This window comes from Diplodia corticola, assembly GCF_001883845.1.
Source record: "Diplodia corticola strain CBS 112549 chromosome Unknown scaffold37, whole genome shotgun sequence".
Lineage (NCBI taxonomy): Eukaryota > Fungi > Ascomycota > Dothideomycetes > Botryosphaeriales > Botryosphaeriaceae > Diplodia > Diplodia corticola.
Window position 1 is genome coordinate 182,648 of NW_017971516.1, and position 20,428 is coordinate 203,075.

The window sequence follows — 20,428 nt, forward strand, 5'->3', positions numbered from 1 at the left end:
CTTGCAAGGCTGACCGGGCAGACTGCCGTCTGGAGAATATCGCTTTCGGACACGGTATGCCAGGTACGACACTGACTGCTTAGCCAAGGGCGACGAGATTTTGACTGAGGCTCGGCGCTTGCCGAGAAACAAGAAGAAGAAGAAGAGTGAGTTCGTTTGCGAGGGGCGAGCCGGCCGGAGACGCAAAGCACAGCCGTGCGACGTCGTAGGCGGATGCCCCCCACTCCCCAGCCAGGAACCCGAGTTTGGCGCCACTGCTGCAATCTGTATCCTGAGTTCACTCTTTATACGCGAGCAATATGGAGGCGGTCCTTAGCCGCATGGGCTGCACGTCGCCCGGCTTGTCCGAGGCGGTGTCCGGCTTCCGTTTCTGTCGCCATGTCCGGATGGAAAGGGCGGCGAGTCATGCTGCCGTGATGTTGCTGGACCCTCGTACGTTCCAACCTCGATCAACCTTCCAGATCAACATAGCATCGGACGCTCGCTTGCATCCAGCTGGCGGGCCGAGCTGCAGATAAGAGGCTGGCGCGGCGCCAGTGGCTTTGGCGGCGTGGCACTACATGCGGGCTGGCTCAGCTCGACGAGGAGCGTCTGGAGAAGCTGGCGCTGACGGCTTGGCTGGAGACATGAGTTGTCGTTGGAGGCGGGCCGCAGCAGTCACATGAGGCCCGCCCAGGTGCGCGCTGAATGGGCGGATCCACTTCGCGTCGGACCGTTAGCTGGGGGGCCTGGCCTCTGGCCTCTGGAGATGCTGTGCCTGCCTGCAGCGCAGTCTTGACTGGCGGGAAATGGAGCGCTGCCGCCACGCATGCCTGGGGGAGCCCGTGGCCGGGTCTCGAGGGCTGGCGGAGACGGGCAGCATGTCAGCGGCGTGGACGGCGTGGGCGCGCTCTTATTAGCCTCATCTCCATGGTTTGCGGGAGCCCAATCTGGCGCAGCGCGTGATGGCTTCGATCAGCATGGATACGCTCTCGGGGATTACCACATTGATGCGCGCCCTGCGTTAGCCAGCCTCAGTCGCGCGTCCGGCGCCGTGGATGGCGGGCTCTGGCCTCCCACGCGGCGCGGATTGGCCCTCCTCTCGTCCATCCTCGTCCAGCGGACCCCGGCCGCGGGCACGCAAGGCTGCTCTAGCCGTTACCCGCCGTGCCGTGGCGGCATGCGCTCTACCCGTCGTTGTGACACTAAGATCCAGAGGACGGACCAAGGCAGAGCCAGGGCGGTGGGCCACGGCCATGCGTCACCCAATCCCGGCCCTGGCCGCGCGCGCGGCTGCTCCGTCGACACGCGCAGGCGGTGGGCGGGCCTGCTGCGTGGCTGCTCTGCGCGGCTGCTGGATGGCCGTCGCGCAGACTGCTCGCGGCGCGGCGCTGAATGCTGTGCTGGATGCTGCTGCGCTGCTGCTGAGCGCGAGCGCTGCCCGGCGGCGCCCTAGAGCACTGGGGCCCCGGTGGCGCGGGCCCGAATTAGCGCTGCGGCTGCGCTGAAGATCGCATCTCAACCATACCCAGGCGACGACCACCCCGAACGCAGCCATGAATCAGATGGACTCCTATAACCCGTCCTTCTTTAATCAGACCAGTGCTCGCCAGCAGTTCGGCAGCTCGCCCGCCCATGCCCAGCCCGCCCACGGCCCGCCGCCCCCGCAGTTTGCACAGGGCATCCAGCCGCCTCACCATCCGGCCTTCAGCAATGGCGCCGCTGCAGCGGGCGGCGGTGGCTTCCCGCTGGCCTCGAGCATGGGCATGGGTAGCGCCCAAGCCAGCGCCGGTGGGGTCATGATGCAGCCAGGCGCGATGCAGCAGCAGCAGTCGCCGCGAGGTGAGTGGACGCACCCCCTTCTGCCTTCGCCTAATCCGTCGCGCTGCCTGTCTCACACGCCCCAAACCCAACAAGCTCAGAGATTGACGTCTGGCCCGCAGTCCCGCAGAGTCCCTTCACCACCGCGCCCTTCTCCACCCCCGTCCAAGCCCCCCACCAGTCCCAGGCCCACCACTTCCAATCCTTCAACCAGAACATTTCGCCCTCCCGCCACGTCTCGCCGTATGCGGCCACCCCGACGAAGCAGCACCACTTCCCGAGCCACCAAGCCCAGTCGTTGCCAGACTCATCCCAGCCCATGGCTGCCCCCGTGAGCCTGCCGTCGCATTCCGCCGCGCCCAAGCCCCAGCCCCAGGGCCAGCCGCAAAAGAGCATGGCCGCCACGCCTTCGTCGCCCGGCCAGCTGCAGCGCGAGCGCGAGCAGGTCACGCTGCTGCTCGACATCAACCGCGAGCTGCTCCAGGAGACGCTGCGCCTACAGGAGCAAGGGAAGGGCGGCATCATGGGCAACCAGCCTGCCCCCGGCCAGGACGGCAATAAAGAGGGCGACGCGCCTAAGCAGGTGGCGTCGAAGGAGTACATCGAGTACGTGATACATGTGCGATTCTTGGCGCGCCGCCGTTTCCTGTTTGCTGACTGAGATTTCTGCTTCCAACAGCTGCATGCGCCGGTTGCAGGCCAATTTGTCGTACCTCGCAACCTTTGCCGACCGCAACACCAACCCGAATAAGCAAGTACCACCCGGACCCGCCATAATGACCGTCCCGGCCGCCCCGCCGGCGCTGAGTGAGATGTACACGAGGCTTCAGGCCCTCTTCCCCGGCTGGAAGGGCCAACTGCTGAAGCCCGGCGGCGCTCCCGGCCAGGGCAGCCCGCAAAGACCAGGCATGCCTCAGCAGCAGCAACAGTCCCCGCAGGCTCACCCCCAGGGCTGAGTTGCTACCATGTAGGTTCTCTCTGTACGAGTTGTGTCGGGCTCTCCTTTGGTTTCCTCTTCGTGATAATTATGCTTGGATTCGGTCTTTTTCTTTTTTCTCCGGGGTTCGTTCGAGAGGAGGTTCACATTGATTTGCTTCATCAAAAGAAGGCGCTGGCGAGAAAAATCCCGTTTTATAATCTTCATGCAAAAATCTTTGGCTCTCTTTGGCGGTGGAGCTAGATCACTTCCTTGAATTTGGCGGGACTGGCGCAACCGGATTGGATTACCAGCTGCCTTCTCGGTTCCTCCGCATACCCATGCTCTTCGATAGTTTGTATAGGCTGGGCAAGCTGACTCAGCGAATGCCAAACTCTGTGAGGTCGTTCGCTTCTGGTCTGCGGTTGGTCTGGGGCGTGCTTTACGGGCCTTGGTTGCCTCGGTTTCTTAGGCGGAGAATGCCTTCGGGAGGAACATGCATCATTCAACATTGGTTCACGCCCTGATCGCCAATTGCCCGCTATCGCCTGCTAGCTCAGACAGGGCCGTTGGGCAGGAATACCCAGAGGACCGGGTTGCAAGGTACACGGTTACCTCGCTTAGTGCTGCTGCGAAGACGATGGGCGGTTGAAGCACCCATCCGGACATGGAAGCACAACATGTCGGTGGGCAAGGTCATCCTGACATCAATTCCGATTTCGTCGATCTAGTTGCAGTATCAAGCAAACAGATGTTGTAGATCGTTCGAGCAGACAACACGTAGACGTCAGATGAACAGGTGCATACTGCATTGTCGTAAGAGCCAATCACATGAAGCTTATCATATCTTCAAACACCAGGTCTCCCGGCACAGTGGACGACAAAAGAAGTTGACCTGCGGCGATCCTTCGTGTCGGCAGTTGAAGCAAGTATGCCGACGTAGATGTAAGTTGAACGACCTTTCTTCATCGGTAGCTGAATCAGATGTCCGGACGCAGATGCGAGGATTAAAACAATACAAATGCATCGAGATATGGGATTCCGCTGCCCATGTAGGCGGGTCAATTTCTTTCGTCACCCACTGTGACGGCCAGGTTTAAACCTGTGCTGTTGATCACAGCTTCGTCTGCCGTGGATCCTTGCCAATTAACCAAGTCCGATATATTAGCCAATCACTCGCAGGCACTCCCGTGCATCCGCATCCCAGGGCTCCGGCATGTAGGAGGGGCACTGGGATATTTTATTGGTCGCCTCGGGAATAGTCTATCCATGCTGCATTGCCTTCTGTTTCATGCCCTGTCTACCTGCTGCTCCGGATGTTGTGATACGTGATAAAGATCGCAAACCGTCACAGGCTACTAGTGGAGTCCAGGGATATCGGATACCCAAGGAAGTGGGCTTGGCATATGAAAATAGAGTACCAACAACCAAGCAGACTAGAAATTCTTCGGGGTAACTCAACCGAGGGATAACGACATTGCGATACTGTGGTTCCCCGATCAAGAGACCATAACCGTTGCGTGGTTTGGGAAGGTAGGGCTTTTAGAGAAGGGAAAAACTGCATCCTGATACGATGACTGTATGATCCACTTTTTCTCTACATTCTACGGCGCGTGAAGGCAGCGATGTATCCAAGATGCATGTGAGAATAGACTAAAGTGGGCGCAAGCGTGAGCCCGAACATTCGGCTGAGATTTAGCTAGAGGTACTGTCGTTCATGATTGCAATCAGCAACACAATCTAGACTTTCCCATGAGGATCGCCAATGTGACCTCCCGGTATCATTGGATGATAGTACCATAGCTTTTCACCGTACAATAACACAGTCACAATCTCATGAAACCCACAAGATACGTTCATTTCTCGTTCAGCATCGACGTACTCTTTTCGCATTTTCCGCATCGCGAATTCCTGCCATTTACGATTTTATTTCATTTTCTCGCTCGGAGCCCAAGCCGCCGCCGCCCTCGCTCACGCCTTCTTCTCACCCTCAGCACCACCGGCGGTGGCGGCATTCTTCTTCTTGTTCCGCTTGTCCTTCTTCCGCTTGCTGCGATCGCGCGGCTTCAGCGCGGCCATGCCGGCCTTGCAGACGTCGGCGTAGCGGGCGTAGAAGCCCTCGAGGCGGTCGGGCGGGACGACGGTCGACAGCTTGACCTTGCGGTCGCGCTTGTCCTTGGACTTGCCGTTGGTGGCGCGCACGATGATGGGGAGCGGGCTGGGCGGATGCGTGTCCCACAGCGGGTCGTCGGCGACCTTGGCCGGCGTCGACGCGCGCGACTCGAGGTCGAAGGTCACTGCGTGGCGGGGCGTGAGCTCTTTTCTCGGGATGGATTATTTCTCGAGGGATGGGGGCCCGTTTTGGCTTTTTTGGGAGGAGACGTACGGCGTTTTTGCGTCAGGTAGACGGTGCCGTGGTCTTTGGTGCGCCGCGCATCGAACAGCTCTTTGAGCTGCGCGAAGAACTGTGTGAATGGGAGCACGAGTTAGCACCGTCGCACCCGGTGAGAGGGCGCAGCGGAAAGGGTGATTGCGCACCTCCTCATTGCTGAGGTGCTTGTCAGCCATGTTGTCGAGGAGCCGCGGGCATCGGGTGGTTCTTTCGTTGGCTTTGGACTGACGTCGCGGGTCGAGTGCGGCGCGCGGCCGGGGGTGTGTCGACGCGAGTCATTCCTCACCGCCCTGCAGCCAGTTGCCCGCGGCCACTAACGCTTTACCGCCCGTAAATCATTCCGGGGTCCAGTGCCTTTTCTTTTTTGTTCTCGACATTTTTTTTTGCCCTTTGCGAACGGGAAACCAAGCGCTGTCTCGCAACCATGCGCCAAAATAATCATGGAGGGCCAAAACTGCCCCGCGACCTCCTTGACCAGCTTGGGGGTAATCTCACCTTTCTGCGCTCTCGTCTCGCGCTTTGCTAATTCGATCTTTTCTTCTTCACAGCCTCTGGCGCTTCTCAAGGCAATGGTCGTGCTCGCGGACGGGTTCTAGGTCGCAAAGACCGCCGCAAGGCCGAGCGCGAGCAGAAAAGGTCGCATCGCTCACAGCCCCGGAAATTCCAGCAGCGCACTGCTCCGCAGGACGATTTCGAGAGCGACGACGAAGATGCGGTTTCTCCTCCGCCCGCGAAACCGGAAAAGCCGTTGAAGTCTGCGCCCAAGCGCGCCGATGTGCCCGCAGAAACCGCGCCGAAGAAAAGCGCCGCCAAGGACAAAGAGGCCAAGGAGAAGGCGAAGGAGTCCAAGAAGAAGGAAAAGAGGAAGCGGACCCCGTCTCCGTCGCCGCCACCGGCGGTACCGAAAAAGGTACAGGCGCGGCTTGACGACGACGACGCGGAGATTGCGGCGCTGGAGAAGAAGCTGGGCATGAAGGACAAGAAGAAGTTGCCAAAGGCCTTCGACGAAGATGGCCTGGCGGACCTTCTGGACGGCCTGGATGATGAACTCGACTTCGCTGTGACAGGAAAGCGGAAACGGTCGTCGGAGGATCAGGCGTGGCTGGACAGCAAGCGGCGGAAAGCTACGGGTCTGACGGCGGAGGAGAGCTTCAGCGAAGACGATAGTGAGGAGGGGGAAGAAGGCTGGGAGGATGACGAGTCCTTGGGATCTGATGGCGAGGAAGACGACGAAGAGCTGGAACAGTCGGACGGGGAAGAGGAGGTAGAAGGTGCAGACGATGGCTTTGGTGGCTTCTCAGAAGATGAGGATGCGGAGGGTTTCGAGGATGATTTGGATGGGCTCGAGGAAGATGACTTCGATGAAGATGAGTCCGAGCAGGAAGTGGAGCAGCCAAGGGTTCGAGAAAACCCGTATAAGCCTCCCGTGTCCGCAGACGCAGCGCCGGCCGGAAAGTACATCCCACCTTCATTACGGGGCCCGCCATCCTCCGATGCAGAGGCCATGACAAGATTAAAACGGCAGACGCAAGGTCTTCTCAATCGTCTATCCGAAGCAAACCTCCTTTCCATTCTCAAGGACATTGAGAAGCTGTACCAAACCAACCCACGCCAATACGTCACAACAACTCTTATAGACCTCCTCCTCGGGCTTGCATGCGATCCATCAAGCCTTCAGGATACCTTTTTGATCCTTCACGCTGGTTTCATAGCAGCAGTCTACAAGGTCGTGGGCATGGACTTTGGAGCACAGATTGTCGAACGCTTCGCTACGGAATTCGACAAGTTCTACGGCAGCTACAACGATGGCTCGAGCGGGAAAGAGACCACCAACTTGATCTCGCTGTTGGCACAAATGTACAACTTCCAGGTCGTCGGCTGCAATCTTGTCTTTGACTATATTCGGATTTTCCTGGAGGAGCTCAAAGAGATCAATACCGAGCTGCTGCTCCGCATTGTTCGAATGTCCGGCCCTCAGCTGCGGCAGGACGATCCGACAGCCTTGAAGGATATCGTCGCTCTCCTCCAGAAGTCGGTCGTGAAGGCTGGCGAGGCGCTATCAGTTCGGACAAAATTCATGATGGAGACCATCCAGAACCTCAAGAACAACCGGATGAAGACGGGCGTGGCTGCGTCGGCCATCACCTCGGAGCATACGACTCGCATGAAGAAGACACTTGGTTCTCTGAACTCGAGATCGATCAAGGCAAGCGAGCCTCTGCGTATTGGTCTCAAGGATCTGCAGGATACGGAGAAGAAAGGAAAATGGTGGCTTGTTGGTGCAAGCTGGCGAAACGACATGGCAGACGAGCCAGCGGCGCAAGAGAAAACGTTGAAGACTACGAAGGGCAAGGAGGTAACGGCCGAGGAATTCATCGTGAGCGGCACTACCGATTTGCTGCAGCTGGCAAAGGAGCAGCGCATGAATACGGACATTCGGCGTTCCATTTTCATTAGCATTATGTCTGCGTCTGATTTCAAGGACGCACATTTGCGGCTGATGAAGCTTCGGCTGAAGAAAACCCAGGAGCTCGAGATCCCACGGGTGCTTATCCGTTGCGCAGGTGCCGAGCAAAGCTACAATCCGTACTACACATTGATTGCCAAGCGCTTGTGCTCGGACAAGCCGCTGAAAAAGGCGTTCCAGTTCAGCCTCTGGGACCTCTTCAAGCGCATGGGCGAGAAGGACGAAATGGATGATGCGGACTTTGACGAAGAAGATGGGGAAGAGGGTCTAACAACGCGTTCGATTGTCAATCTGGCAAAGATGTTCGGCACGTTGATCGCGGAGGGCGGGCTCTCCATTGCTGTGCTCAAGGTACGTCGATGATTATCATGAAGTGAAAGCCGCCGTCTGTTCCCGACACTTTCGGATAACGCTCTCCACTCGACGAAATCGGCAGCACGAAAGCTGCTGATGGCGGGGCAATTGGCTAACGTACTACTGCAGACGCTCAATTTCGGCTTCCTTCAACCAAAGACTGAGGCTTTTGTCGAAGTGCTGTTGTCGACGGCAATTCTGCGGTCTCAGAAGAAGACGGCAGATCAACGGAACGAAGAGGCGCTGCTAGACGTGGTCATGCTGGCAAAGGACGCGCCCCAAATGGCACGGGGCCTGCAGTACTTCTTCAAGAAAGTGGTGCGGCGGGCAGAGGCGGCGGGGAGCAAGTCGGAGCGGGAGACGGTGCGCTGGGGCGCAAGCGTGGCGGCGGACGGGCTCACGGTGCTGGCGACGCAGCGCATTGCAGCGGAATAGGCGTGGTTTTGTAGGAGGTAGAATAATAGGAGACATGGTGCTGCGCGATTAACCAGTCAGTCGGGTGCTGATATCACCCACACGTGCCAAGCGCGCGAATTGCCGCATTTTGCCGCCTCGCGCTCCGACGCCCCGAGTGTTTTCGCCTGCCGCCCATTGTCAGACATCGCCAGCTGCAAAGCCCTCACCTCCCACTCCCCCACCCTCCGCGTGCATCCCGCGTCGCCGCCATGTTCAAGCAACTGATACCCAAGACGTCCGCCCGGCCGTTCGCCCTCGCTGCGCGCCGCAGCGCCTTCCGCCCCGTCTCCTCAACATTCCCGCTCGTTGACCGGTCACTGCGGACATATGCCACCGAGGCGGCGGAGAAGGACCTGGTCATCATCGGCGGCGGTGTCGCTGGCTACGTTGCCGCCATCAAGGCCGGCCAGGCCGGCCTGAACGTCGCCTGCATCGAGAAGCGCGGCTCCCTGGGCGGCACCTGTCTGAACGTCGGCTGCATCCCCTCCAAGTCGCTGCTCAACAACTCGCACCTCTACCACCAGATCCTCCACGACACCAAGAACCGCGGCATCGAGGTCGGCGATGTCAAGCTCAACCTCGAGCAGATGATGAAGGCCAAGGAGACGTCCGTCTCCGGCCTGACCAAGGGCATCGAGTTCCTGTTCAAGAAGAACAACGTCGAGTACATCAAGGGCACCGGCGCCTTCGCCGACGAGCACACGGTCAAGGTCAACCTCATCGACGGCGGCGAGACCTCCGTCCGCGGCAAGAACATCATCATCGCCACCGGTTCCGAGGCCACGCCCTTCCCCGGCATGACCATTGACGAGGAGAAGGTCATCACCTCGACCGGCGCCATTGCCCTCAAGCAGGTCCCCAACAAGATGGTGGTCATTGGCGGTGGTATCATTGGTCTTGAGATGGTGGGTCCGATTGCAATTGCTGCGAGCTGCACGTAATAACTGGAGTAGGCTTCCGTTTGGTCGCGTCTGGGGTCCGAGGTTACCGTCGTCGAGTTCCTGGGCCAGATTGGTGGCCCCGGCATGGACGCCGAGATCGCCAAGGGCATCCAGAAGATCCTCTCGAAGCAGGGCATCAAGTTCAAGACCGGCACCAAGGTCTCGAGCGGCGATGCCGCGGGTGAGGGTGTCAAGGTTGCCGTGGAGGCTGCCAAGGGTGGCAAGGAGGAGACTGTAGGCTTCACTCCTTTCCCGCTTACTGGCCACTGCTAACCCCGACCCTCAGCTTGACGCCGACGTTGTCCTCGTCGCCATTGGCCGTCGTCCTTACACCGCCGGCCTCGGCGTCGAGAACATTGGCCTCGAGACCGACGACAAGGGACGTCTGATCATCGACCACGAGTACCGCACCAAGATCCCCCACATCCGTGTGATTGGTGACTGCACCTTCGGCCCTATGCTTGCCCACAAGGCTGAGGAGGAGGCCGTTGCTGCTATCGAGTACATCTCCAAGGGCTACGGTCACGTCAACTACGGCGTCATTCCCTCGGTCATGTACACCCACCCCGAGGTCGCCTGGGTTGGCCAGAACGAGTCTGAGCTGAAGGCCTCCAACATCAAGTACAAGGTCGGCACCTTCCCCTTCTCGGCCAACTCGCGTGCGAAGACCAACCTCGACACCGAGGGTCTGGTCAAGTTCATCGCCGACGCCGAGACCGACCGCGTCCTCGGTGTCCACATCATCGGCCCCAACGCCGGTGAGATGATTGCCGAGGCCGGTCTTGCTATCGAATACGGCGCCTCGTCCGAAGATGTTGCGCGGGTGTGCCACGCTCACCCGACGCTCAGCGAAGCGTAAGTTACCCTTGTTAATTTAGGACTATTCGTCTTCATTGCTAACTTCGACGACAGCTTCAAGGAGGCCGCTCTCAACACCTACGACAAGGCTATCCACTACTAGACGAGTCGCGGCGTGGGCGGCATGCACCATTGGGTTCATCAACGGTAGGGACAATGGTGCAGTGGGAAAATGGTGGGTTTCTTCCTCTCTGGTCTACTTGGCATGAGTGAGCGAGCGAGCGAGAGGGTGCGAGTTTCAGAGCCACATCGCCAATCCATTGGTGATTGGATGTCTAGTCTCCTCCGTCTTGGTGGCGTCGATGAACGAATGGCGTTCGAAGAATTGAGAAAAAAAGAAGATGCAGAAAACACATAATGATAAGCCGCGACTACCACTTGTGCATATTTTCTTATGTAGGATACGGAGGACGATGTTTGATGGGGTGGAAGATGGGAGGTATAGACTCATTATCATTTCTCTTTGCTCGTCTTTTCGTCTACCTGTCACTCGTGTCTCTTTGCCAATACAACCCAATCGATTCTTTTCGCGGAGGATCGAATGAGCTGAGACGGTATCCATAAACTAGTATGCGTTGCACGACGCAGATTATGCGACAAAGAGGCGGATTTCTCCCCCTCCAACAAGACTCTCTTCCACTCTTCTCGGTCACTGGACATTGAACGTTTCGGCATCCTTGACCTCCTCGTACAAGGTACATACGTCCCACGACGGACCTACCTACCCACCTACCTCTTTCCGCGACCACACACACTCTCTCCATTTCGTTACCGCCCTCAGGGAAGTCGTCGTCGTCGTCGCCGCCGTCGCAAGCAACTAGTCACTAGTTCGAGGCGTAGCCGTCCGTCCGTCTGTCCGTCCGTCGTCGCCGCCCACAGCCCCCCGCCGGCCACTAATGGCGGCCGCCGCTACACATAGTAGTAGACACACATCCACGCACACTTGTGGCGCTTTTTCTCTCTCTACGGTCCGGCCGCACAGCCCCGCGCCGGCGCCCGCGCCGCCCATGGATGGAAGAGACAGCAACGGCGCCGGAGCCCCGCCGCCGCCGCCACCGTTAACCGCGCCACCGCCTCATCCTTCACCCCTCCCATCCTTCTCTGCCATTGTTGATCCTTTCTTCCGGCCTCAAATAAAATTTCTTAAACAGAAGTGTATGTTGTACTGCCTGTGGCGATAACGGTTGGTCGAAGGCGATTGGTGGTAAAAAAAAAAAAAGCGAGGGGAAGCTGCCATGACCTTTTTATGTTTTATTTGGGCTGACTAGCTAGCTGGCTGGCTGGCTGGCTGATGACTGGCTGGCCGTCTTCTTGACGGGAAAGACCGTTCGCCGGAGCGAGTTGGTGGTTGTTGGCTGGGGCGGGCCAGGTCTAGGTACCAACCAACCAACCTACACGCCCCGGGGGCGGGGGGCAGGGCGGGGCGGAGCGGGGCCCTTTGCTGGGTGGTCCGGAAAAAGGTCGCCTTTTCTTTTTTTTCTTTTTCTTTTTTTTTGATGGTGATTTCCAAGTGAATGTTTATCAGTGAAGCTTGCGCGTTTTCGGCCAATCTGTTCACCTTTCTTTTTGCTCGTGACTCCCATCCATGTCAGGGGTTGGTTGCTCTTGGAAAAGAGTTGCGGACTCGATTTGTTTCCGTCATTGGTCGATTCAAGAACAAGGAGATGCCACCCGTGCAGAAAGTACAGAGGGTCATGCGGAAGTAGTACGTACTCCAAGGCCTTTCTGATGCGGGCCGCGTGGAGAAGATCTCATTCCGGAGGCTGGGGAGAAAGGAAAAGGGATGACGATCCCCATCACGGAAGTGGTTGTAAGGCAACCTATGTTTGTCGATGCTACATACGTCGCTAGCTAGCCTACAGTTTGCCGGCTCATCCGTGAGTGACTGGGTTCCGGAAAGAGAATGCGTGAATCCCGCCTGCGGTAAAAAGCGGCGGGAGAAAAAAAGGGGGAAAAGAAGTCGAAACTTCGTGAGGAAAGGGTATTTGAAATTCCAAGCGGCAGCGTGGCCAACATAACGCCGATCCATCTATTGAGTATGAGATCCTTTTCACATGGTTTCTGGATGTAGAAAGTGCGAGAGAAATCAATACATGAAGAAAGTTACATCGGAACGGAAATAAGGAAAACTTGTCAGGGTTAAGGCCCAACAAAGACAAAACTTCTAAGCATACACGGTGAGCTGACGACGTAGGCTGGTGATATGTCAACCTCGTCCTTCAATCTTTGAGGCCCTATCCGCATTGGACTCCATAATGGTCATATCGAACCGAGAGGAAAACCGTGTGTGCCTGCCTAACCAAACAAACGGTCTTTGGGGTATTGCTTGCAATCGTTGAGAGATATTCTTCTTCGCCTTCTTCTCATTGAGTCATGGGCGAGGGGGGCTGTCAGAGTAACTCAGAAGCCAAAGGAAGAGAAGAAAAAATAAACCAAAAAGCAATGAAAACAACAAAAAAAAACTTGACCACCTTGGCCTCATCGTTACTGGCATTCCATTTCATTCATGCTTTAACCCATGTCTGGCGTAAAGCGAAGTTGATACATGGCCGTCTTTCAAAGACGCGCCAATAGCTGGGGAGCTTCGCACGCGTTAAAATTATTGTCAAGTACCATGCCGGGCAAGCTGGTGAATCTCGTTTGTCGAGTAGAATGCGCATCGAATACTGAGTCATGGACATTGCCAGAAAGCATTTAGTTCTCGCCGTTCGGGTTAGGGCTCTTGGAGAACCAGGCGCCGATCCAGCTCTGCCGGTTTGCGGCCTTGCGTTCCTTCTCCGCCTCCTCGGATTCCTGCACAAGTCTGAGAGGACGTGGCTTGTTACCGGTCATGACGTTGCCGCTGGGACGGTCGAAGCTGCTGGCAATGCTCCGGGGAGGAGAAGGCGTGTCGACGGCAACACCACTGTCAGTGTTGCTGATGGTGTCCTGGGCGGAAGCGTCGCCATTGCCGTCAACGCTCTGGCGTGGCATGCTGCTGCCAGACACGACGCGGGAGCTACGGTTCGATGCGGGTCCTTCGCTGGGCGGGAAGTGGAAGACCGAGTTGCGCGGAGAGACAATCCCGGGGGATCTGGCCGAGTTCCGATACATGTTGTTGACCACGGTAGCCGCACCATTGCTCCACTCAGAGTTGGCGCGACGGTGCTGGCCAGAACTGTGACGGAGGGGAATGCTCGGAGCAGTCGAGGGATCGGAGGTGATGCTGTTCTCTTCCGGCTTAGGCGGAGGAGGGGGCATCACGCTCATAGGCCGGGGCCGCTTCTCTTGCGGTTGGTTAGAAGGACCAGAGCTGAGAGCAACAGACTTGGCCCGCTGCAGGAAAGACTGTCCTTGAGACTTGTCCTTGGGCGGCGGGGCGGGAGCGTTCTCCTTAGCAACAGGAGGCTTCGGTGGCGGCTCTTGATCGTGGCTCAGAACGGCTTCGAAACCCTGGTGCTGCAGAAGACGCTCGATAATCTTGTTGATGTACAAGGTGAGAGCTTTGTTCTGGTCCTTGAGCGAGTTGATCTCAGATTCCAGGCGGCGCTCGTTGGATTCTTCGTCGGCAGCGGCACCAAGTTCGTCCGCGAGACTGGTACTGGGTCTCTCACCCTGCGAGGGCGGACGGGAAGCGCCTGCACCAAGGCTGCGCATAAAGTCGCCGTTCAGCGTCTTCTCGCTAAGCAAAAGCTGGAAGCTTTCGTTGTCCTCCATCAAACGGGCATTGGCCATCCTGGTCTCCAAGAGGACCTTCTCAAGCTCTTGCATGCGTCCGCCACCGGCATTCTCCATCTCAATAGCCTTGATCTGTGCCTCGGCAAGCTCCAGACGTAGCGATTCGATGAGCTTGTCCTTCTGAAGGAGTAGCTTGGAGCTATTCTGCGAATTGCTGCGCTGCAGCGAGGATGGCGGAGCGAAATGGCCATTCTCGAGGTTCTGCGACGAGTTCGACCGCGAGTTGGGAAAAGCTGTAATGCTGGTTAGGGGTCAAGGGGCATCGACAGCAGATGAGTAGAGGGTGAGCACATACAGATCTTAGAATTCCGGCGCTCCTCAACAGCGCTCACGCCTTCGCGCTCGCGCTCGGCCATTGTGTCCTTGAGTCTCCGAATGACCTCCTGCAGCTCGTCCTCGCGGGCTTGGGCCTGCTCCTTCTCCTTCATGGCCGCGGCGCGCTCCGCCTCGTAGATGGCCTCGAGCTCGCGGCGCTGCCGAACGGTCTCGCGCTTCTCATTCTCGAGAATTTCCACGCGTTCCTCTTCTTCGTGGGTGCGCTCCTCGAGCTTGGCCTGGTCCTTGAGCGCATCGTCGAGCCGTGTCTTGAGCACTTCAACTTGTTTCTGCGGGAGCGATTAGCAATGGCATTCTGACTGTGGATCTAGATGGCGTGCGACAACGCACCTTGAAGTCCTCGCCGCTGGTCTCGGCCTTCTGCAGCTGCTCTTTGAGCTCCTTGATCAGAGCGGCAGTCTCGGCCTTCGCATCCTCCTCGGCGCTGTTATCGACGGGTGCGGACGCGGACATGTCCCTGCTCATGGACGAGGAGTGAGTGGGCCTCCTGACAGAGGCGCGGGCAGACAGCGGACTGCCAGTGGAGTTTGTGCGGGTGGAGGTCGGTCGTCTCGTGCTGCTGGCGACGGTGGGAATGGAGGTGGACGACCTCGAGGGCGTGCGATTGGTTCCTGATGGCGAGGACGTGGCCGACGGGCGCTGGGCGTGGCCGGGCGGGGAGGGTTTCTTGACGGCGGTCGACATGGCTGACGTGGGTCGGAGGAGCTGGCCGGCGCCGGGCTGCAGGGCACAAAAACGACGGCGTGGCGGGCGTGAGCAAGGTTGCCGTCGGGCGGGTGCTAAAGATAGTGGCTGTGGCTGTCTGAGGCTATGCGGTGCTGCGGTGCTGCGGATCGGCGCAGTAGAGCCTATGGAAGCAGGCGGGCGGCGGCGCGGTGTTGACTGGCGACTTTTGGGCGTGCTTTGACTCCAGGAGTCGGGCGGGAAATAACGGCAGATCCAGCAAGATTTAGGGAGCGATGCTCGGGCGTTTCATAATATAGAGAGCATAGTCGGCAGCCTGGGTAGCGCTGCTGCCATGGAGACGGGGACCTCTTCACGCCCACCTGCACCGAGCCTGAGCCCCTGCGCACGCGCTCACCGGCGGATCGCAAAGGGCACGCTGCCGTGGTAGGGCTGGAACGCGGAGGAGCCGAAAGCGCCGCGGGGCCTCCATCGCCAGCCTCGCTTTCGTCATCGCCCGCCTGCACGACTGGCCCTGCGGCCGCGCAGCTGCATCATCGCCGCGCGAAGCCCGCAATTGCTGGCAGCGACTGGGTCCAAGCCGCCGCCCGGGGCTGCGCACCCTGGCCCCATCGCAAAGAGCGGTCATGCTGGCGGGGGCGTGCGAGGCGTGCAGCCCCGATTGTGCCCAGGTCGACCTGTCGCTCTCCGATTCGATCGCCTATCTCGCCGCTCTCGGCCTAGCCCCGGAGGCCCGCACGCCCGTGGCGCCCCTGCGTTCGAGAAAACTCAAGAAGAACAAGATCCATTAACGTACGTACATTTATTTCGCCCGTCTTCGCCCACACACCTCTCGATTGGGCTCCACGATCCTCCTGTGCCATTTTATTGAAGTCGCGCCTGGCACTTGCTATGGAGTCCGGCAAGGGTAAGTACAGAATCTGCCAAGGCGAACCTCGTCACCATTGTCGGCATTAACACCCCTCTCCTCCGCAAGTCTGAGCTAGAGTACGTCGCCATGTAAGTCAACTTTTCTGCGACGCAGCGACGGATCTTTGGAGCACCTTCCTGGCGCCGGATAGCTACCAACCGATTCTTTTTTGACACTTGCTGACTACGAAACAGGCTGGTCAAGCTCAACGTGCACCACTTCAGCGGCCACAACAGTGACCAACCCGGGTTTGGTTTTGTTTTTCTTTCGTGAATCGGCTCTCGTTTGAGAGCGCTCCCTGTGAAAAAGCCCCTATGGAGGGCTTTGGAGGGACAACTCTATGCTAATTAATTCTGGTCGAACTTGGCTTGCGGCAAGCTTTTCCGTTGCTCTACTATGGCCATTTTGGACACCGGCGATTCCGACATCCTAGCCTCCAACGCCAACGCTGAAGTGCGTATGGCGAGAGTCGAAATGTCAAAAGGTCGCGGAGGCGTGGAGCGGAGCAATCTGGGAACGTGATGTACGCCAGATAGTAATGCACGTTCTATGGTTGGGAATTATCTCTGCAAACTGCAAGATGCGTGAGGAGCTGGTTACTGGTTAGCAATGGCGTCAGTCTTGCTCTCGACAGATGCACTGCCTCCTTTGCTCAGGCAGTCGAAGTGGCAACGATGCGGCAGCAACTGCAACAGCAACGACGAGCTGACAAAACAATGAGTATTAGCAATACAAATGTTGGAAACGATTAGAAAGCTGAGACATTGAACTTTCGACGCATCTATGGTGATTGTCTCGTGCCTGAGGCTGAGGCTGTGACGATTGTGGCAAAGCGCACAAAGCGCTCGCTTAGCGAATCTCCGCTGCTTAGAAATTCAACTTGGTCACCTCAAAACCTCGACCCCCCCGACCGCGACATTGGCACACCACCCCACGACAATCCATAACACCCCATCCTACGGTATTTCGCGGCAACGCCAGCAACACAAGGATCATGGCTCGTCGTCCCGCCAGATGTTGAGTTTTGTCTTCCACGAAATGAGTGTACGATTGCTAATACTGAAGAGCAGTTACCGCTACTGCAAGAACAAGGTTCGTCGACTTTGCCCGCACCACGACCGACCGACAGCGCTCCCTGCATCCTCAGCGCGCACCAGCATTTTCGCGCGAAAAACGAACTGAGTGGATGCTGGGGCAGCGGCCTGCCAGCGGGTGCTTTTGTGCGAAGGAACATGGACTAATTTGCGCCTACAGCCGTACCCTAAGTCGCGCTTCAACCGTGGTGTCCCCGACCCCAAGATTCGCATCTTCGATCTTGGCCGTAAGCGTGCGAACGTCGACGAGTTCCCCTGCTGCGTTCACCTCGTCTCCAACGAGTATGAGCAGCTGAGCTCCGAGGCCCTCGAGGCCGCCCGTATTTGCGCCAACAAGTACATGGTCAAGACCGGTGGCAAGGAGTCCTTCCATCTCCGTGTCCGCGCCCACCCCTACCACGTCATCCGTATCAACAAGATGTTGTCGTGCGCTGGTGCCGATCGTCTCCAGACCGGTATGCGTGGTGCCTTCGGCAAGCCCAACGGTACCGTTGCCCGTGTCAACATCGGCCAGATCCTTCTGTCCGTCCGCACCAAGGACAACAGTACGTTCGCCCCGGTCCTTTTGGTTTGAGAAGAACATCCGCTGACCAGCGTTCTACAGACCGTGCTACCGCCATCGAGGCTCTCCGCCGCTCCCAGTACAAGTTCCCTGGTCGCCAGAAGATCATCGTCTCCAAGAACTGGGGCTTCACTCCCCTCCGCCGCGATGAGTACATCGCCAAGCGCCAGGCCGGCGAGGTCAAGGTCGATGGTGCCTACGTCCAGTTCCTCAGCAAGCACGGCAAGATCGCGGACAACATTCGCCGCTTCCCTACCGCCTTCTCGCAGGAGACCGAGGCTTAGATGTCCTCTCAGTTCCGGTGATGGATGGATGAAAAGGGAAAAGGGATATCTTCATGGGCTCCGGGCGTTCAAATCTGGTCTTTTTCCAGCTCTGGTGGCCTGCTAGCGTAACAGGCCGTACTGTAGAGCAAGAATCTGAGGCATGAGACTCTCCCTGGCAGCCCAAAATGTCGAGAAGTGCATGAGCAAATGTGACTAGCAGTATCACACGGCAAGAAACCAGCAGTGAACGCTTTCTATGCCGGGCGTCATTCTGATCACGGAAACACCGATGACGTGAACTTATGGGCATCTTCCCATTATCAAAAACACATCCGTAGCTTTCCGGGTTACCCGGACTTAGATCCTTAAATCCATTTGTATGTACAAGCTTAGCTGCTGCTCCATCGACCCTAAAGAACCCTGCCTGAATAAGATCTGCGCTTAGCCTCAAAGCAGTCCCTTCTCACAGTGATGGCCAATGCTGTTGCTCATTACGGTGCGTAAGTTTATTGACTTGACTAAAATCCATACTACTTTCACTCTCGTCCAGCCAGTGGCATCAGCTTTCATGAACATCAAACATGCTGAAATGACACGCTGGACATGGGATTTCCAACATTGCCATGAGCAAAGTGAAGTAGAGAATGGCCCAATCTGAGTGGAACCGGCTTTGGAGGAGCCAACCCCGCAGTCACTCAGCCTCTAGGCTTGAAGGGTTGCAAGTTCAGGCCTGTGCTCGACAATGTATCCTGCAGGACCACCCTCTCTAGTGGGATGTTGCACGCTGGTTTGGGGAGCTCTATGTATGTATGTGTTAGAGGAAATTTGGATAATGGATATGATCTATAGCTGTGAGCACCGTCGCCATCATCATCATCGCTATCAATAATCGGAACAAGAGATCCCGCCCACGATAGACGGACGCATGCGAACATTATTACCTAGTCGAAGACAGACCCTTACAGAATGACATCACAGTTCCATGTCGTAGGTATCAAGCAAAGATCAGGCCAACACGAATGGGGAAAGTGTTCACGACAAGGAAAAATCAAGTATCTTATACATTGACCCCCCTAGAGGCAGAAGACGTCTGTTCTTAACGTTCGGAAGGTTCTCCGTTCCTTCCGGGGAAAACAACCAAAAACCAATCAGCAATAATAGTGGCGTAGAGCCTTTCTGGTATATCCCCCCACCGACCCCATAGAAAAGAGGCAAGAGAATAAAACGCCTCCACCATTCCGGTTTTGAGAAGCCCCAGAAGAAGGAAACAAGGAGAACGTATGGGTACCAAAAGCCAGAGGGAGAAAAAGAAGAGAAAATATTCCAATAAAAAGTTGTCGTTCAAAAGCGTGGTCGAAAGAACCCGCAGGGAAACAATTCCATTCGTATCCCGTAAGGTCGCGCATCATTAGCTCCAACCTCCCTCCGCATTCCGGTCGTTCAATTTTTTTTTCTCGAGGTTTCCAATTTTCTTTACCGGATGACGCCATTCTCCACCTTTCCAGGAGGCGGTCCAGGCGGCGGCTCGTACACGTTCTCCGCGGCGCGCGAGTTGTCGTGCGTGTACGCCGGCTGGGGCTGCTGCGGGTATGGCGAGCTCGGGTCGTAACCGGCGTTGGCGTAGTAGCCGCCGGCGGGCGGCGGCGTGTAGGGCGGAGCGGGGGCTGCGCCGCCCTGCTGCGGGTAGTAGTACGGCGCGGCGGTCTGGTAGGGAGGCTGCTGCTGCTGATGCTGGCCGCCTGGTTGAGAACCGTAGAACTGGGGCTCGCCGTGGCCGTTGCGTGTCGCCCAGCCCGTTCCCCACATGGGTCGCTGGCCGGCGCGGCGGCGGCGACGTGCGGTGACGCAGGCGCAGAACTGGTAAAGAGGTGCGTGGTTAGATGGTGCTTTGTTTGAGGATTGAACGGGTTGCGGTCTTTGTCAAGACAGGGCGGTGGGGACTTGGATGGCGCCAGTTGAAACTTGGGATGTAGAGAACAGAAAGCAACAAAGGCAAGCATGAGGCAAGGCCACCGAAGCGCGAGCGGGAACGATCATGGTGGGTGACTACTTACGACGAAGAGGAGGAAGAAAAGGACGACGATGATGACGGCGACTACCCAGCGCACCCAGTCTTTCCAGGGCGAGCGGGTGCAGTACTGGTAGCCATTTTCGCGCCAGCAACTGGAGACGGCATTAGTTTCCGAAGTAGTAGGCGGGCGGGCGCATCTGGGGATTGTGGGGAAAGGGTAGGGAGGAGTGCACGCATGCGGACTGACGTGTGCGGCGAAATAGGTACACGGGCGGGCGGGGAGAGCGGTCGAACTTACTCGCGCTTGAATATGACGGGCATGTTGCTATGGAGGAGTGCAGAGAGTCGCGGCTGATGCAGGCGCGGGCGAGGAGTTGTTGGGCGTGGGTGAGCAGTTGAGGTTGGTGGCTTTTAGGATGCGGGCGCGAATGCTAGGAATTGGAGCCAAGCCTTGTTGAGGCACAGTGTTGCAAACGGAGCAGCGTGTGAAGCAGGCGTCAGTCCATGTAAGTAGTACCCGTGCCTCGCCAGACAGGAAAGCGGCGGCGGCAGGCGAAGGCCAGGCGTGCATGACGCACGGGCGAGGCGCAGCGACGGACGGCTTGGCCGCGGCGCGGCGGCGACATGGCCAGCGCTCGAGACGTGACGTCCGCCCCGCCTCGTT

General features: G+C 57.7%; 7 protein-coding genes across 7 annotated transcripts; 4 read left to right on the top strand and 3 right to left on the bottom strand.

Moving 5' to 3' along the window:
• Positions 1–1,535: 1,535 nt before the first annotated feature.
• On the top strand, positions 1,536–2,756 carry BKCO1_3700057 (uncharacterized protein; the record flags this gene model as incomplete). The annotated part of the gene is made up of 3 exons (XM_020275152.1): positions 1,536–1,821; positions 1,923–2,406; positions 2,480–2,756. 3 exons carry the CDS (start codon positions 1,536–1,538, stop codon positions 2,754–2,756), a joined length of 1,047 nt encoding a protein of 348 aa, XP_020128922.1.
• A 1,931-nt stretch (positions 2,757–4,687) lies between these two features.
• Positions 4,688–5,284, bottom strand: BKCO1_3700058 (signal recognition particle 14kd protein; the record flags this gene model as incomplete). Its single annotated transcript, XM_020275153.1, has 3 exons — positions 4,688–5,013; positions 5,103–5,181; positions 5,255–5,284. 3 exons carry the CDS (start codon positions 5,282–5,284, stop codon positions 4,688–4,690), a joined length of 435 nt encoding a protein of 144 aa, XP_020128915.1.
• Positions 5,285–5,532: 248 nt separating this feature from the next.
• BKCO1_3700059 (nuclear protein) lies at positions 5,533–8,364 on the top strand (the record flags this gene model as incomplete). The annotated part of the gene is made up of 3 exons (XM_020275154.1): positions 5,533–5,593; positions 5,657–7,926; positions 8,059–8,364. 3 exons carry the CDS (start codon positions 5,533–5,535, stop codon positions 8,362–8,364), a joined length of 2,637 nt encoding a protein of 878 aa, XP_020128916.1.
• A 230-nt stretch (positions 8,365–8,594) lies between these two features.
• Positions 8,595–10,287, top strand: BKCO1_3700060 (dihydrolipoamide dehydrogenase; the record flags this gene model as incomplete). The annotated part of the gene is made up of 4 exons (XM_020275156.1): positions 8,595–9,290; positions 9,339–9,560; positions 9,613–10,181; positions 10,239–10,287. The coding sequence occupies 4 exons, from the start codon at positions 8,595–8,597 to the stop codon at positions 10,285–10,287; spliced, it is 1,536 nt and encodes a 511-aa protein (XP_020128803.1).
• Positions 10,288–12,878: 2,591 nt separating this feature from the next.
• BKCO1_3700061 (m serotype precursor) lies at positions 12,879–14,921 on the bottom strand (the record flags this gene model as incomplete). Its single annotated transcript, XM_020275157.1, has 3 exons — positions 12,879–14,134; positions 14,197–14,506; positions 14,568–14,921. The coding sequence occupies 3 exons, from the start codon at positions 14,919–14,921 to the stop codon at positions 12,879–12,881; spliced, it is 1,920 nt and encodes a 639-aa protein (XP_020128802.1).
• A 626-nt stretch (positions 14,922–15,547) lies between these two features.
• Positions 15,548–17,771, top strand: BKCO1_3700062 (60s ribosomal protein l10; the record flags this gene model as incomplete). Its single annotated transcript, XM_020275158.1, has 6 exons — positions 15,548–15,677; positions 15,839–15,920; positions 16,026–16,079; positions 16,902–16,923; positions 17,086–17,470; positions 17,530–17,771. The coding sequence occupies 6 exons, from the start codon at positions 15,548–15,550 to the stop codon at positions 17,769–17,771; spliced, it is 915 nt and encodes a 304-aa protein (XP_020128801.1).
• A 1,455-nt stretch (positions 17,772–19,226) lies between these two features.
• BKCO1_3700063 (uncharacterized protein) lies at positions 19,227–20,085 on the bottom strand (the record flags this gene model as incomplete). The annotated part of the gene is made up of 3 exons (XM_020275159.1): positions 19,227–19,610; positions 19,808–19,916; positions 20,063–20,085. 3 exons carry the CDS (start codon positions 20,083–20,085, stop codon positions 19,227–19,229), a joined length of 516 nt encoding a protein of 171 aa, XP_020128800.1.
• Between the last annotated feature and the right edge of the window lie 343 nt (positions 20,086–20,428).